Source organism: Pongo pygmaeus, chromosome X, assembly GCF_028885625.2.
Source record: "Pongo pygmaeus isolate AG05252 chromosome X, NHGRI_mPonPyg2-v2.0_pri, whole genome shotgun sequence".
NCBI classification, from domain to species: Eukaryota; Metazoa; Chordata; class Mammalia; order Primates; family Hominidae; genus Pongo; species Pongo pygmaeus.
Window position 1 is genome coordinate 107,855,118 of NC_072396.2, and position 17,053 is coordinate 107,872,170.

The 17,053-nt window shown below is 43.5% G+C and overlaps 1 protein-coding gene across 2 annotated transcripts; it reads left to right on the plus strand.

Annotated features, from left to right (window-relative positions):
• The first annotated feature begins 347 nt into the window (after positions 1-347).
• On the plus strand, positions 348-16,115 carry PLP1 (proteolipid protein 1). 2 transcript variants are annotated; one of them, XM_054472895.1, is made up of 7 exons: positions 348-494; positions 9,076-9,262; positions 9,959-10,220; positions 11,292-11,460; positions 11,931-12,004; positions 12,826-12,891; positions 14,020-16,115. In XM_054472895.1, exons 1-7 carry the CDS (start codon positions 491-493, stop codon positions 14,089-14,091), a joined length of 834 nt encoding a protein of 277 aa, XP_054328870.1. In that variant the 5' UTR covers positions 348-490; the 3' UTR covers positions 14,092-16,115. The 2 variants fall into 2 exon arrangements, with proteins under 2 accessions (XP_054328870.1, XP_054328871.1); XM_054472896.1 differs by having other exon boundaries at positions 9,959-10,115.
• Positions 16,116-17,053: the final 938 nt, after the last annotated feature.

The following is a 17,053-nucleotide window of genomic DNA, read 5'->3' on the forward strand; positions in this document are numbered from 1 at the left end:
CTTCATGGCTTCTCACTCTTGTGCTGCATATCCCACACCAATTAGACCCAAGGATCAGCTGGAAGTTTCCAGGACATCTTCATTTTATTTCCACCCTCAATCCACATTTCCAGATGTCTCTGCAGCAAAGCGAAATTCCAGGCAAGCCTTAGGGAAAAAAGGAAAAACAAAGAAAATGAAACAATTGGCAGTGAAAGGCAGAAAGAGAAGATGGAGCCCTTAGAGAAGGGAGTATCCCTGAGGAGGAGGGGAAAAGGGGAGGAGAAGGGGAGGAGGAGAAGAGGAGGAAAGCAGGCCTGTCCCTTTAAGGGGGTTGGCTGTCAATCAGAAAGCCCTTTTCATTGCAGGAGAAGAGGACAAAGATACTCAGAGAGAAAAAGTAAAAGACCGAAGAAGGAGGCTGGAGAGACCAGGATCCTTCCAGCTGAACAAAGTCAGCCACAAAGCAGACTAGCCAGCCGGCTACAATTGGAGTCAGAGTCCCAAAGACATGGGTAAGTTTCAAAAACTTTAGCATTGAAGATTCAAGCGGACACAGGAATTCACAAGAGAATTTCCAACTTTGGGGTTCAGGGGTTCCATGGTTTAAATGAGTCGCGTTTTGGCACTTGTTTTTTTAAATTCCTTAACATTCAGTTAGATTAACTCCTTCTCCGCTGTACTAAGCATGATGCTTTATTACCAAAGAATTCCAGCAGCACGTGGAGAGTCCCACAGATCTCTGGAGAGAGTGCTCCGCCGGATGGATGTGGTCATGTGTCCTCCTACCCCCTCACTTCCCTCTATCTTCTCTTTTCCCTTGGTTCCAAGGCCCTGGTAACGGTTGGGTCAGCTTGCCCTCCTGGTTCTGCTGGAGGCCACTGAGCACTGTCTAGCCCTCAGATGTACAAAATAACTGCTTGCTTGATGCAAAGTTTGAACCATGTTTGGCATCAATAGGAAGCTGGGGATCGGGCAAGCTGGACTCAGGCTTGGCTATGGCTGAGGAGGCCATTCTCAGGTTCAGGAAATGAAAGTAAAGTCCTCAATGGCTTGACCATGGGAAACAGATATGGGTAGGAGTGTGTGTGTGTATGTGCATATGTGCGTGTGTGTGCACATATAGGGGTGATCATTTCTAGCAAATATCGCAGACATAGCTTTCCTGAAGGCTCTCTGCTGTGACAAGGAGGATGCTGGGACATTAGGGCTCTTGCTAAGTTGGCTGAGTATTGAGGGCTTTTCTAGGTTCCATGAACAAAGACAGAAGCTATGAGGTTCTGGTGGTAGTTTCTACTCAGAGTAATGTGTGCAGAGCACAAGGGTCTTTGTCCCTATTGGACTCCACAGAGTCCTGTAGACATTGCTTACATTTGGCAAAACAAAGACAGCAGCTTAAACACATCCTAAATGAAATGAGACTCAGTTGCCCCATGTATTCCCTATCAAATGTAGCATCCAGTAGACAACACCCACAGTGATCAATTTGCAATTATACTGAGCTGGTTCAGCCTTTAGGTTGTTTCATCATGAAACACGGAGAGAACACTTTGAAGCATGTGTTCAGGTAAAACAGGTGGGAGAGCACTGGACAGGGAGTCAGAAAAATCAGATTCAAATCCCAGATCTGCTACTTATGAACTATGTGACCTTGGACAGGTCACTGAATCACCACTTCCTCATTTGGAAAATGGGAATAGCAATAACTACTTTGTCTACTTTCAGGGTTGTGAGAATCAAGTAACAATAATGTCAAAGTCCTTTGAAAATGGGCAAGATCTGTAACAACTGTAAATCATGATAATACCTACTATTTGACAATAATGTGTATACAGGCTGACTCTTCCTCTTTCCAGGGTGGTTGGGTTTTCTTTGCTTGCTTGGGTCAGAATCATTTGACCAATTATGTGTGGCCAGATGAGAGGTGAATGTTGGAGGAACTCAATTCCTGCCCTGGGTAACATCAGGAATCCTATCTAATGTCAGCCCAGCTGATTGGATAGGTTGTGCATTAAAAACAGAGAGGGAGTAAAGAAGGATGTTGAATATTACTTCCTCGGGGGATGAAATACCTGAGGAAAGGCAGGAACAAATAAAGTGACCACAGGGACAATTGCCTGTTATGGAGGCTGGGTGGTTTCCTCCAGGGGAAGATTGCCACAGATAAGGGCACCATTAAGGATGCACATTGGGTCCCAGGTCCTAAGGGTGGACGATACTTGGGCCAGGTACATATGATGGAGCAGCCACTGAGTTTTCATTTATTCAATAACAGAGTATCTAAAGTACTTTGAATTATAGATCATCTCTAACAAGGTACTGGACTGCCACTACTTCTGATGTGGAGTGCACTGCTGTTCAACGATTGCAGTAAACATATTATATCATGGAATCTGGGATTGGAAGGAACTTTAGAAGTTGTCTGAGCCAACCTTCAATGTGGGATTCATTTTTACAACAACTAATTAAACGTTCGTACAGCCTCTGCTTAATCACCTCCAGGAACAGGGAACTTACTACTTCAACCATATAGAATCCCTTAGGATTGGAAGCAAGGAGGAACACTGATTCAGTAGTATCTGCACAAAAGATTTATGGGGAAAATGATAGCTCATTAATTTTTGCCTTGATTTGGAAGGGGAATGTTCCAAGTGAGTCTTTGGGATAATGATGGAACCAGAAAGGACCCAAAGAGCAGTAGCTGATTATTCTCTGCTCTGAAACACAATGCCATTATTGAACAGCAAAACATTGTCTGCAAGCCTGTTGTCGTCTGAGAACAGTGGCTGTTACCCTGGTAACCAGACTGTGATGCCTCCATCCAAAAGTGGCTGTTTGCCAAGCAGTGTAGTTTTGGCTGGCTTGCAGTAAGTGGGTGTAGCCCAGGCAAAAAGTGTGGCGGCAGAGCGAGGGTCCAGTTTTATAAAATGCCTGAAGACTAACTGAATCCCATCAAAATGGCAAGAATGCCCCAAGAATAACAGGAGCCAAAAATAAACCAGATCCCAGCCAGCATGTTCACCTAGTCTTCCTGGAGACACTGACTAAAATAATCAAGTGCAGCCTTCCCTACCTCACTTCTCCCTTTGGCCGTGCAGAGCCAGAGGAGTTCTTGGAAAGCCAGGCAGATTGAAAGGTCTACCCTGCTTTAGGGGGCCTTAGGCTTGGCTCTGAGCTAGGAAAGCCAGAAGTTTACTTAACAGGCTGACAACTGGAACTGCTCTCTCAGAGCGATCTGAGTAATAACAACCTCAACCCTGGGAGGTGGGTGGGAGGGGAAATATAGTCTCCAAACCCATTAAGGTAGAACTCCAGCCAGTAACATCACTTTCCCCCATTGCTTTTGTCTATCATCCTGAAGGCTTGAAAGCCATCCCCTGGGTACAGGTCTTTGTCTTGAAAGAAAGCAACAGTAGAAATGCCTTCCCTGCCCACAGCACTTCAGGTCTAAAGAAGACCAAGTGAGGACAGTGACATGATCAGGAAGGGTCACAGCAGCCATGGTAGGTGAATGGAGCAGCTTTTGCTTCCTTTCCTGCTTTCAGAGCCTACTCAGTGCCAAACTTACATCAAAAGCTCAGCAAGTACTGATTGACTAATCCCTCTTGCCTACTGCAAAGTGGCCCTGAGGGCTATCTCTCAGCTCTGCACTGGCCTCTGAGCTGTCTGCCAGGCAGGGCTCTAGAAAAGAGTCCCAAGGAAGAGAATAAGGTTCCCCAAATCAGCTTCACACTGCAACCAAGGAGAGAGGAGGAAATGGTGGGAGACTGACCTGAGGAACAAGGTATGGCTACTATCGTCTCTAGTACCAGTTACTTCCCTTTCATCTTCCCATTCGTGGGCAAGGTGGAGACAATGTGCCAAGGATAAGTTTTAACAATCAAAGTCCTACCTCAGCTTCCCAATGCTTGCACATAAATTGGAATATGTATATCATTCATTCTCTCTGTGTGTGTGTGTGTGTGTGTGTGTGTCTGAAGAGGAGTGGGGAGTATAGGAAACAAGATAGTCCAGATGCTGTTGCCATGGTAATACTAAAACGTGTCCAAAGAGGAGGCCGAGATTCCTTTTTAGTTAACCTTGTCCACATGATTTGACTATCCAGCAGGCTTGGATTCTCAGGCCCCAGAGGCTTCGGGACTGTTTTCCAGCACTTGAATGTGGTATATAAGTGCTGATATCACAAGGGATATGTAGGAAAGACAAGATTATAGGCAGGGCATTGTCTGACCAGGATGAGGCCAGAAGCAAAAGTCTTTGTTTGTCTCTGGCACCTCTTGATAATTGTTGTTTTACTCCTAGAACCCACCCACTGATCCCCATCCATCCCTAGTACCAGTCACGGCTGCTCTAGCATTTCGGCCTTGTCAACTACTGCAGGCCCTGATCAAGAAGGCCTCTGTTCATGGGGTGAGGTTAAGGGGTGGGTTCGGGGAGGAGGGTAAGACTGTAGTGCAGATTCGAGACCTAGGGAGATGGGGCCAGTTTCTCCCTCAATGAGCCTGCCTGTTGTTTAGCTCTATTGTATAGGGTTCTTCTATCTCTCCCTTTGTCAGCTGGATTCAAGGGACAGGCTGGGAATTGTGCAGGGTACAATTGGTCTCTTTCTACCATTCCTTTCGATGAAAGCCCTTCCTCTCCTTCCTTTGATGAGTTCCCAGATTCACATTGAATTTCCATCATGGAGCTGGTCCTTGAGGCGGGCCCAGGGCATGGGAAAGGAGGGAGGGAGGGTTGGGAGCTCTTGGCGCCTGCTTAAAGAGACAGCATCAGGATCAATACAGTCCCTTGATGAACCTGGATCTGTGTAAGATCCAGAATCACATTGGTTCTGTTGATCTCTGTCAGACCGCTGTGAAGATCACTGGTGAGAAGGGCTTAAAGTTGGAGTATCAACTATCACAGATTGATTAGACTTGTTTTGGGAGTTTGTATACAAATGTAGCCAATCATGACATGATCTTTTCCCTTTGCTTACATTTTGCCCACACGACTTCGTTATATCCATTTTAACACTTGCTTATAGGTAGCTTTAGATTTTGATTCACAGACATATGTTTGTTCGCCCCAACAGGATTTCAAGTTTTCTAAAGAAAGGGACTGGCCTTTTAATTCCCTTCTGCTTCTCCTAATGTCTATGTCACTGCTAGTGTGCTTAATTCTTGTACTGAATTCACATAAACAGAAATGAAAGGAAAACACTGGAGGGGGTCATTATTTTTCTCTATGACCTTTCATCAAAGTCAGGCGGTTTAATCTGATTGAGTTGCATTAAGAAATGTTATTACTATATGGTTCTTTTATGCCAACTCTCTCATCTCACAGTCTGTACTTAGACTGGAAATGTGAGAATGTCTCTTGAGAGAGCCAAGGAACTTCTCCCCTAGAATCTCTTCCAGTCTTCTTGAATCAAACTCACACCCTTTCAACCAGGAGGGGTTCTGAAATGGAGAGCTTTTGGCTTTAGGCTATTGTTCACACATACCCAAGGACATTTCTTGGACTGTGAAAAATCAAAGGGAACCCAGTGGATCTTTTCTCAGAATGCTTTGATTGTCAACTACTTTGATGAAAAAATAATTTCTTGCAGGCTCTAAGTTTTTCTCAGTTAGAATCTAAAATCTGATTCTTGCTTGGACAGACTGACTGAGATTCTTCACTTCTGCTGAACTTAAATGCCCCCAAAGCAAACATTTCATCTAGGTTGCGAAGAGATGAACATCTGATGCTTATGCTGATATTACTGAATTGTTTGTAGCTTAATAGTGATAGATTTATCTAAAGTCATTTATTTCAGACTTTACATTAGAAACTCATTAAAGCCTACTTCTTTCTTGTCCCTTGCTTTGAGCTGTAGTGGAGCAGAAAAGGGGATGCTAAGTTATTCAAGCTCTAAGAAAATAGAGGAAAAATGGATGTGAAAAGAAAGGCTATGATCTGGTGACTCAGAATTGCTCCTAAGGCTTAGCCATTTATCACCCAGTAAGAACACAATCCATGACACTCTCAGGTTATTTGGATGATGATTGAGGGATCAGATACACTCAAGAGGATGTTTCCCTCTCATCTTTGCAACCCTAGAGGTGGCATCAGCTAAACCTTAAAGTGGAGTTCTCTTTTGGCTAGCAAGAGTTCAAGTTCCTCCATCCCTGACCATACCTGCACAAGCACTTAGCCCTTCCCAGATGAAAATGCTGGGGTGAGTGAGTAGGCCCAAGATGGTCACTTGCTAGGGTGGATGGCTCTTCTTACCCTTGGCTAAACAAACAGTCCTGCCATTGTTCCCTGAGTCTGACCCCCTCCCCACCCCCCGGCCTGAAGGCCCCTGTGGAATACCAATCAGGCTCCTGAGATCTCAGGAAAGAACAAGGCTTCTTTGTCCGGGGGAGCTATGGAGGGCTCTGTCCAAGCCCTGACCCTGTGCTGGGGAGAAAGGGAACAGTGGGGTCACTGACCTTCCTCTCCCCCCATCCCCAGGCTTCAGAGACTTTCTTTACTAGAAAAGTCTAAGAGTTTGGGGGTGGGGAGGAGTTAGATAGGCAGAGAAGGAAAATGGCAGTCCTGTTTACTTCCAAGCTCCTTTTCTTGACTTATAGGCTGAATCTAGTATCTTAACCTGTTGTGAAAGAGGAAGGTCAATTTCTGGAATGTTTTCTGAGAACAACAATCGATTTCAGTTGTTGTGTTTTTCTCTGTGGTACACATGTGTGTATGTGCACATTTGTACACATGCATGTGCGTGTGCACACACACAGACACACCCATGGGCCAGCTCTGAAAAGACACTCTTCCCAAGCACGTTTGCAAAGTTCATGCTGAGTAAACTCAGCCTCCACTCACAGCAGCACAGCTACAGATTGCTTCTTATAGAGGCCAAGTTTCCTGGCAGCAATGCTTTAGTTCTTGGAAAAGGAAGTTCTGCTTCAAATGTTAGCTGCTTACTTTGTTTGGCTTGGGCTTCTGAGCCTCATCTTTGGTGTGACACTCTTTGAAAGCCAAGAAAGGGCTGTCATTTCAGGGGATGGTGGGTAATAGGACTCACTCCTTTTGTGTCTCTGAGAACAGAGGCAAATGCCTCTACCTCGATTTTCCCATGACAGAGATAATTTGGTCTTTCCAAATCTGTTCACATTGATGCAATTCAGCCATGCAAATCACCAGGTGTTCAAGCTCTCTGGGCTAAAAACAAACTGTAACTAATGTTAACAGAATCAGGCAAAGGAGTCCCCTTTCCCTGATACCCTATAGAAAAGTGAGTGTGGCTTGGAGAAATGCTTGAATACAAAAATCCAAGCTTAAGTAATTAATACAATTTATTTTTATTGTACAAGCTGTCACAACCTGCTTATTCAAAAATAGCAGCTTCTCAGTACATTTGCTGAGTATTTGTGTGGGTGCATGTGTATACTGTGTTTATAGATATATAAAATCAGTGGGTATATATATACATATATTTATATATATACATACATATGAATTAAGACATTTTTTCTGAAGAACTTAACATTCTCATTTCTTCTACATTTTAGGGATCTGGCCGAGAGGCCAGAGGAAGCCATTCTTTTCCTCATCTAGTCAGTCATCTACTTGGCATTTGCTAAGGTTCAATCCATATGACATCTTAGAGCATGGGACTAGTACTTGGAACACAGCTGCTTTCAGAGCCTGTGACTTCTTGTGTGCCTCTCCTGTTTCTCAGCAACACTGGCGTAGGGCCTGGGATACCAGGTCTGGGGATCTCAGGGACTCTTAGCACTTTAAGACACATGTGTTCCCAGGCCATGGTGTGTTCTTCTAGTGCCAGAAAGATGTTTCATGCTTTGCTGACTTTGTATAAAGTCTGTTTGTAACTGTTTTGACAGAATCTCAGTGTATAACTGAGGGTGGGGACATTAGCCAAGCTGCATTATAGGAGGACAAAACCACCATGCAAAGTGGCCAAAATCATTAAGCCTGCATTTTTATTATTGCGAGTAATATCAATCCTCCTATTTTCATTTCTTGTCCTGTGCTAGCTCCATCCTGTTTGGACTGCTCCTCCCATATGTAAACTAAGAAGAATCAAGCATTCCTTGCAACAAATACACACGATGCTCAAAAATATCCAGGAGCATGCAATTTCCAAAGTTTCCTCCACCTGGAATGCTCTTCATGCTAAAATCCTGTCTGACAATACCAGCACTCTGGCCTGCACTCATCCCTTCCTGGAACTCCAAGTGCATTTACCCTCTGTTACCACTTACTTGGCTGCCTGAATTGTTAGTTGAAAATGTTAGGTCTACTTAGCTAATTCTTCCTCAGGAAATTAAAGACTCCCATATGGCAGAGTCTGTGTCTTTTCTCTCTTCATATCCCGTATAACACCCAGCATAATGCTGGGCATATAGTGAGTATTCCATAAATAGTTGATGAATGACTAAAATAAGCAAGCAAACAAACAGACCAGAACAATAAGAAAGAAGGGACTGATTTCATAATCTCTCTGGCTTGCTATTTGAATTGCTGAATTATTATTATTTATTAAATATTTTTTACATTCTGGCAATAAAAGGTAAGGATTTATTTTCTTTCTTTCTTTCTTTCTTTTTTTTTTTTTTTCTTGAGACAGAGTCTCACTCTTGTTGCCCAGGCTGGAGTGCAATGGCGCAATCTTGGCTCACGGCAACCTCTGCCTCCCGGGTTTAACACATTCTCCTGTCTCAGCCTCCTGAGTAGCCGGGATTACAGGCATGCGCCCATGCCTGGCTAATTTTTGTATTTTTAGCAGAGACGGGGTTTTGCCATGTTGGCCAGGCTGGTCTCGAACTCCTGACCTCATGTGATCCACCTGCCTCAGCCTCCCAAAGTGCTGGGATTACAGGCATGAGCCACCGCGCCCGGCCAAAGATTTATTTTCAAGAATGAAACAAAGTAAGGATTCTGGGTCAATCTCACATGCTGAAAGCCAAAACCTCTAGCCGCTCCTGCTTTTTGACTCCGGGGTGCCCACTATCTCCGAGCCTGTGAGCACAGGGCCTGGCTGGCCTGGCAGAGAGGTTTGAGTGGCATGAGCTACCTACTGGATGTGCCTGACTGTTTCCCCTTCTTCTTCCCCAGGCTTGTTAGAGTGCTGTGCAAGATGTCTGGTAGGGGCCCCCTTTGCTTCCCTGGTGGCCACTGGATTGTGTTTCTTTGGGGTGGCACTGTTCTGTGGCTGTGGACATGAAGCCCTCACTGGCACAGAAAAGCTAATTGAGACCTATTTCTCCAAAAACTACCAGGACTATGAGTATCTCATCAATGTGTAAGTACCTGCCCTCCCACACAGACCCATCTTTTTTTTCCCTCTCTCCATCCTGGAGATAGAGAACTCTTCAGTACCTTAGTAACTAGCAGGGGACTGGGGTGGAGCCAGACCGGATTCCCGAGTCTTCCCTCTGTGCAGATCTCTCCTGCTCCGCATTCGAAGCCCATTCAGAAAGGAGAGGTCTGCCTGCCTGCCTGTCAGCCCCTCCCACCCCCGCCCCCTTGTTTTCTTACACGTGTTCTGACTTCTGCTAGGTGTGGTTCATATTGCCCAAGTTGGAGCCTCCAGCGTAGTAGGTATGGAGAAGCCAAGGGAGGCACTGAGCCTCTCCTGTTCCTAGAACAAGTTAGGCTCCTGTTCCTTCACCCACCTTTCTTCTTGTCTAGCTCCCTACTTCTGTGAGTTAGCATGTCGGAAGGGTGGGGCAGGGAGAGTAGGTCCCTGGTTCTCCAGGTCCTAGGGTAAGCAAGGTGTGGCGGGAGGGGCATATGTTTCTGGTCACATACACCCTGTCTTCACTTATTTCAACAAAGATAAGGTGAAAGCATGCAGGAGGAACCTGGTGATTACTCTAGAGAATCCCTAGCCTTGTTAAGGTGCTAGCTCTGGTGTATACCTCACTTATGTCGGGAAAGAAGCCAGGTCTTCAATTAATAAGATTCCCTGGTCTCGTTTGTCTACCTGTTAATGCAGGATCCATGCCTTCCAGTATGTCATCTATGGAACTGCCTCTTTCTTCTTCCTTTATGGGGCCCTCCTGCTGGCTGAGGGCTTCTACACCACCGGCGCAGTCAGGCAGATCTTTGGCGACTACAAGACCACCATCTGCGGCAAGGGCCTGAGCGCAACGGTAACAGGGGGCCAGAAGGGGAGGGGTTCCAGAGGCCAACATCAAGCTCATTCTTTGGAGCGGGTGTGTCATTGTTTGGGAAAATGGCTAGGACATCCCGACAAGGTGATCATCCTCAGGATTTTGTGGCAATAACAAGGGGTGGGGGAAAATTGGGCGCGAGTCTGTGGCCTCGTCCCCACCCAAGGCTGGGTCCTCTCTAGGGGCCTGGCATTTGAGTGAGGAAGCGATGGCTGCAGCCGAACGAGAAGGTCAGGAAGAACGTGGTGCCCAGCTGGCTTAGGCTCGCCTTTCAAAGGTTCCCTAAGCAAATTTCTTCTCAAAACAGAAAGCATGAGTTTTGTGAGATGCTTTGTACAATCAGACCATTTCTAAGCCATCTGTTGGTATCCCTTTGCTTCCTTCCTAGGAGGGACCACAAGAGTGGATCTAACTGGACAAGAGTCTAAAATGCTGCTCATGTGATTGAGACTTGGGCACCCGATCTGAGAGGGAGGATCAATAATAAAAATTAAATAATTGACTCCAAGGTGAAATTTACAATATTCTGGGATCCTGCACTGTTGGAGGTCCCAGAGGGAATTGGAGTAGATCTGCATGTTGAATGTTTTATTGTCTGAGGGTTATCCATGCTTTGAATGAGGTGCACATTTGTTTTCAGTCTCTGGAGTTAAAGATCCTTTGGCGGCTGAACACGTATGGGTTCCAGCAATGTCTTTTTGTGGCCAGCAGTTAGCTTAGAAAGGTTTTGTATCTGAAATTTTAATCTCTTATTGGCTTTGTTCAATGACTAGGGAACAAAAATATTCCTGTGGCAAGGAACATTTTCTAAGCTCAGCCTAAGGCACAAAATGGCACGACTTTCTTTCAAGATCTGTTTTGATTTCTTTACACCTTATCTGCCCAAAAACATCCTCTGAAGCCTCTCTAACCCAGGGATCCTCCTTACTCCTCCCCTACCCATTCCCCCCACCCTCCATCATACTAGGGCCAGTTCTCTAGTAGATACTGCCAATTACCCTTGGCAGAGGTGCCCTGCTCACTGATTTCATTTGAGGGAGAGCCCTGGAACCTGGTTTTAATGTCTGGCACACGCCACTCCAGGATCTCCCAGTTTGTGTTTCTACGTCTGCAGGCTGATGCTGATTTCTAACCACCCCATGTCAATCATTTTAGTTTGTGGGCATCACCTATGCCCTGACCGTTGTGTGGCTCCTGGTGTTTGCCTGCTCTGCTGTGCCTGTGTATATTTACTTCAACACCTGGACCACCTGCCAGTCTATTGCCTTCCCCAGCAAGACCTCTGCCAGTATAGGCAGTCTCTGTGCTGATGCCAGAATGTATGGTGAGTTAGGGCACGGGTGCTTTGGCTCTCCTACCCACTATGGAAGCACTATATATTTGGTTATTTTCTTAGTGTAAGGAGGGTGGTGATTATGAGAAAAATATAAGATGATGAATGATTGGGTCTTAGTTTATTAATCCTTCCCTACTGAAACCAGAGAGGTTTCTTCCCCAGGAAGGGAACTTGGAGATGGTGGGAATTTTCTTAGCCATTCACATTGGCCTACTCTAGTTGACTGCTGTTCACAACCCCAAAGCAGCACATTTCAATAACAAACACAAGGTTTCACCACTGTTCAATACCACCTTCTCTTTTTTGTAAACCTGTAGAAAAGAGGATCCTGATTGTTGGTAGAATCCAACTTTACAGCCAGGATAATTAGAGATGGAAGAAGGGCTCTGGGGGAAAGTCTCCATGTGGCCCCGTAACTCCACAAAGCTTACCCTGCTTGATTTTTGTGTCTTACTTAGGTGTTCTCCCATGGAATGCTTTCCCTGGCAAGGTTTGTGGCTCCAACCTTCTGTCCATCTGCAAAACAGCTGAGGTGAGTGGGTTATTTGGGTTATTTTACAAGGGAGTAGCTAATACCATACAAATTACACCCATGGCCTTCAATTTTAAGGACTGAAAGTTTCTCTTTGCTGGATTTTGAATTAGCCGATTGCCTTCTACAACATGTTGGCTAAGTATGCCTGAGCCAATGAGCATAGAAGGTAAAACACCTGTTTTCTCTAGAGTTGCATAGAAAGACTTCCTTTCCAACCCTTCCCCTCTTAAAAGAGAAGTTTGTAGCTTTAGGTAAAGATAGAGCCTAATGGCAAAATCCCCCACATGAAAATTTTCATTCCTTTAGTTAAAAACCATATCAAGAAAATGGGCTGTGCACAGAGGCATTCATAGGTTTTATAAAAACATTTTCAGTTTGGAACTTCTTTATCTCAAATGAGAGGTAAAATAAGTACATTTGAAAGGGAAAGCACTGTATTGAGAACAGATATTATATACAAATAAGGCAGGGGAATAAAAGTAAATCCTGGGGAGAAAGGCAGTAAATTATTTCTTTGACAGCAAAATGTTGACTTTAAATTTTGGGCCCCTGGGCACAACTGTAGGGAACCAGTTAATTATTTTGGAGTACTGTACTATTTCATGACTATTCTGTGTTCTGGGTGTTATGGGCCAGGTGCTATGGTGTATACTGAAGACTGGGAGGCCCACATTTAGGGAAGTGAAAATTTAGTTAGAGATGTGGAATTAGCACACAAGAAAGATATCAACACATTCAGAAAGCTGTATTCATGATTTACAGTGGAGCATATTACTGCTGTTGCAAGAAACAGTTCTTCCTCTTTCATTTTCCTGCAGTTCCAAATGACCTTCCACCTGTTTATTGCTGCATTTGTAGGGGCTGCAGCTACACTGGTTTCCCTGGTGAGTTGACTTTGAATGATCTTGGCAAGTAAATAGGCCTGAGATAGTGTGGGTACAGTTATTCTGAAAGGCAAGAAGGTAGGCTGCTTCCATCCTTGAAATGCTGGAGGGAAGCTTCTTGGAAGATAGCAAAGGGTAGAGGCTCCGTACTTCTACCTGCATTGGCAAGGCAGAAAGACATCACAAATTAGATAGGGACAAGAAAAGTGGTGTGAGGAAAGAGGTAAGAGATTCATAGACACGAATGATAATATTTAGTATTTATAGAACATGTAATGTTGCCAAGTACTTTGCAGTCATAAATTACAGTTAATTTTCAATACATTTTGATCAGATCAGTGACAAAACACTGAAACATCACGAAACATGACTTGCTATAGCCTGGAATTCTATATACTATCAATATGAATCCACCTTGGATACTCTCCAGTGGATTTAGTTACTCATATGGAAATACTGGGAGGACCTCCTAACATTATTAGAATTGTTACGATTATAATACAATGCTATGTCCCAGGTCTTGCTGAGAGGGCTACAGTGCCCTGTGAATGTAGTGTGCTCATTGTGCAGATTAAAAACCTAAGGCACTGAAGGGTGAAGTGATTTATCTGAAGTTATTTTATAAGCAGTGATCAGACAAGATGAGCTCACAGAACTCCTGGCCCCTACTGCTGAGGTTTCCATACAGAGTCAAGTAATTTCTCACCTTGTAAAATGAATTGATTCATTAACCAGGGGAGGGCTCTACTGCATGATGTGGCTGTGTGTCTACAGCAAGCACCCCATGACTCTAAGTCACTCGGATATATGGATGTGGCAAAGCCCAAATATTGTTCACTTCTCTGAGGAAAACTCAGTGCTAGATCAAACAGAGGTGTGGAATAAATCTTTATGATTTGATTCTCTGGGCCTGGACCATGAGACCCATGATGCCTCAGAGACATCGGACTTCCAGTCAAGTGTATATGGAGAAAGCCAAGCCTGGGATGTACTGCTTTTTGCAGAGCAGGGGTTTTTCCCTTATTTAGTTATGATTTTATGTCTACCCTTCCTCATTCCCAAAGGGATTTGAGGAGGGAGTGCTTTCTTTTCTACTCTCATTCACATTCTCTCTTCTGTTCCCTACAGCTCACCTTCATGATTGCTGCCACTTACAACTTTGCCGTCCTTAAACTCATGGGCCGAGGCACCAAGTTCTGATCCCCTGTAGAAATCCCCCTTTCTCTAATAGCGAGGCTCTAACCACACAGCCTACAATGCTGCGTCTCCCATCTTAACTCTTTGCCTTTGCCACCAACTGGCCCTCTTCTTACTTGACGAGTGTAACAAGAAAGGAGAGTCTTGCAGTGATTAAGGTCTCTCTTTGGACTCTCCCCTCTTATGTACCTCTTTTAGTCATTTTGCTTCACAGCTGGTTCCTGCTAGAAATGGGAAATGCCTAAGAAGATGACTCCCCAACTGCAAGTCACAAAGGAATGGAGGCTCTAATTGAATTTTCAAGCATCTCCTGAGGATCAGAAAGTAATTTCTTCTCAAAGGGTACTTCCACTGATGGAAACAAAGTGGAAGGAAAGATGCTCAGGTACAGAGAAGGAATGTCTTTGGTCCTCTTGCCATCTATAGGGGCCAAATATATTCTCTTTGGTGTACAAAACAGAATTCATTCTGGTCTCCCTATTACCACTGAAGATAGAAGAAAAAAGAATGTCAGAAAAACAATAAGAGCGTTTGCCCAAATCTGCCTATTGCAGCTGGGAGAAGGGGGTCAAAGCAAGGATCTTTCACCCACAGAAAGAGAGCACTGACCCCGATGGTGATGGACTACTGAAGCCCTAACTCAGCCAACCTTACTTACAGCATAAGGGAGCGTAGAATCTGTGTAGACGAAGGGGGCATCTGGCCTTACACCTCGTTAGGGAAGAGAAACAGGGTGTTGTCAGCATCTTCTCACTCCCTTCTCCTTGATAACAGCTACCATGACAACCCTGTGGTTTCCAAGGAGCTGAGAATAGAAGGAAACTAGCTTACATGAAAACAGACTGGCCTAAGGAGCAGCAGTTGCTGGTGGCTAATGGTGTAACCTGAGATGGCCCTCTGGTAGACACAGGATAGATAACTCTTTGGATAGCATGTCTTTTTTTCTGTTAATTAGTTGTGTACTCTGGCCTCTGTCATATCTTCACAATGGTGCTCATTTCATGGGGTATTATCCATTCAGTCATTGTAGGTGATTTGAAGGTCTTGATTTGTTTTAGAATGATGCACATTTTGTGTATTCCAGTTTGTTTATTACTTATTTGGGGTTGCATCAGAAATGTCTGGAGAATAATTCTTTGATTATGACTCTTTTTTAAAATAGGAAAATTGGACATTAAACATCACAAATGATATTAAAAATTGGCTAGTTAGATGAATCTATTGCGATTTTCTACAAGTATTCTGCCTTTGCAGAAACAGATTTGGTGAATTTGAATCTCAATTTGAGTAATCCGATCGTTCTTTCTAGCTAATGGAAAATGATTTTACTTAGCAATGTTATCTTGGTGTGTTAAGAGTTAGGTTTAACATAAAGGTTATTTTCTCCTGATATAGATCACATAACAGAATGCACCAGTCATCAGCTATTCAGTTGGTAAGCTTCCAGGAAAAAGGACAGGCAGAAAGAGTTTGAGACCTGAATAGCTCCCAGATTTCAGTCTTTTCCTGTTTTTGTTAACTTTGGGTTAAAAAAAAAAAAGTCTGATTGGTTTTAATTGAAGGAAAGATTTGTACTACAGCTCTTTTGTTGTAAAGAGTTGTGTTGTTCTTTTCCCCCAAAGTGGTTTCAGCGATATTTAAGGAGATGTAAGAGCTTTACAAAAAGACACTTGATACTTGTTTTCAAACCATTATACAAGATAAGCTTCCAGGCTGCATAGAGGGAGGAGAGGGAAAATGTTTTGTAAGAAACCAATCAAGATAAAGGACAGTGAAGTAATCCGTACCTTGTGTTTTGTTTTGATTTAATAACATAACAAATAACCAACCCTTCCCTGAAAACCTCACATGCATACATACACATATATACACACACAAAGAGAGTTAATCAACTGAAAGTGTTTCCTTCATTTCTGATATAGAATTGCAATTTTAACACACATAAAGGATAAACTTTTAGAAACTTATCTTACAAAGTGTATTTTATAAAATTAAAGAAAATAAAATTAAGAATGTTCTCAATCAAACATCGTGTCCTTTGAGTGAATTGTTCTATTTGACTTCACAATAGAAACTTAATAATCGTACCTTGTTCAAGGAGCTCATTCATTTTTCAGGTCATCCAAGTCATTCTCATAACATTTCTCTGAAATAAATAGTATATGAATAGATTACTTCTATTTTTATAGTTGAAGACACTAAGAAATAGAAGCAAAGTAATTTGCCCAAAGAAATCCAATAAATACATGTCTGAGCTTGTGTTAAAACGCAGATATTGAAACCAATTTATTGCCTACATAAAGGTTTCTTTTCTCTTCGAAGTTGGGTTTCAGAATATTCAGAGTCAACTATGGTTACTTTGTCAATACCTTAGTGGTGCCCCAGTCCCCGGTGCATTTAGATTTAAGTTATTGTTACCTTCTCTTTAAATTGTTTGGATATTCCAGTAATGACCCCTTAGTAATTCATACGTGACTAATATTTAGTTTTATTTGGATAGTACTGGATGGAAGGTTTAGTACTTAAAGGACAGAGCAGGTATGGAAAGGGCAACGTAAATGTAAACAGGCTGTGGCAGGGCAGTACTAAAATAAATTAGTGACACCTACCACCCTGGATGGCCAGCCTACTAGCCCACTGGGGACATAACATTAAAGCCCTTTCACAACCCTAGGTTAGAATTTGGCACGCTTGGACAGCACCCTGATGACCAGCTTAAAGAAAGCTGTCTTAAAATCATTTCATTGTCCCATAGTTGCAGCTGGCAAATGATTGGAGAGAAAGGAATCTTTAGCTGGAGGGATGACAAGTCAGTCATCAGTTAAGGGGCTCCATTCAAAAGCAGTTTCAATTTAATTTCCTGATTTCTGCTTAACCACAATTAATATTCTGCAAGCGAGTCTGGTTGAATGACTTTAAGACATAAAGAATAAAAATATGACAGGGACTTATTTTAAGACACTGC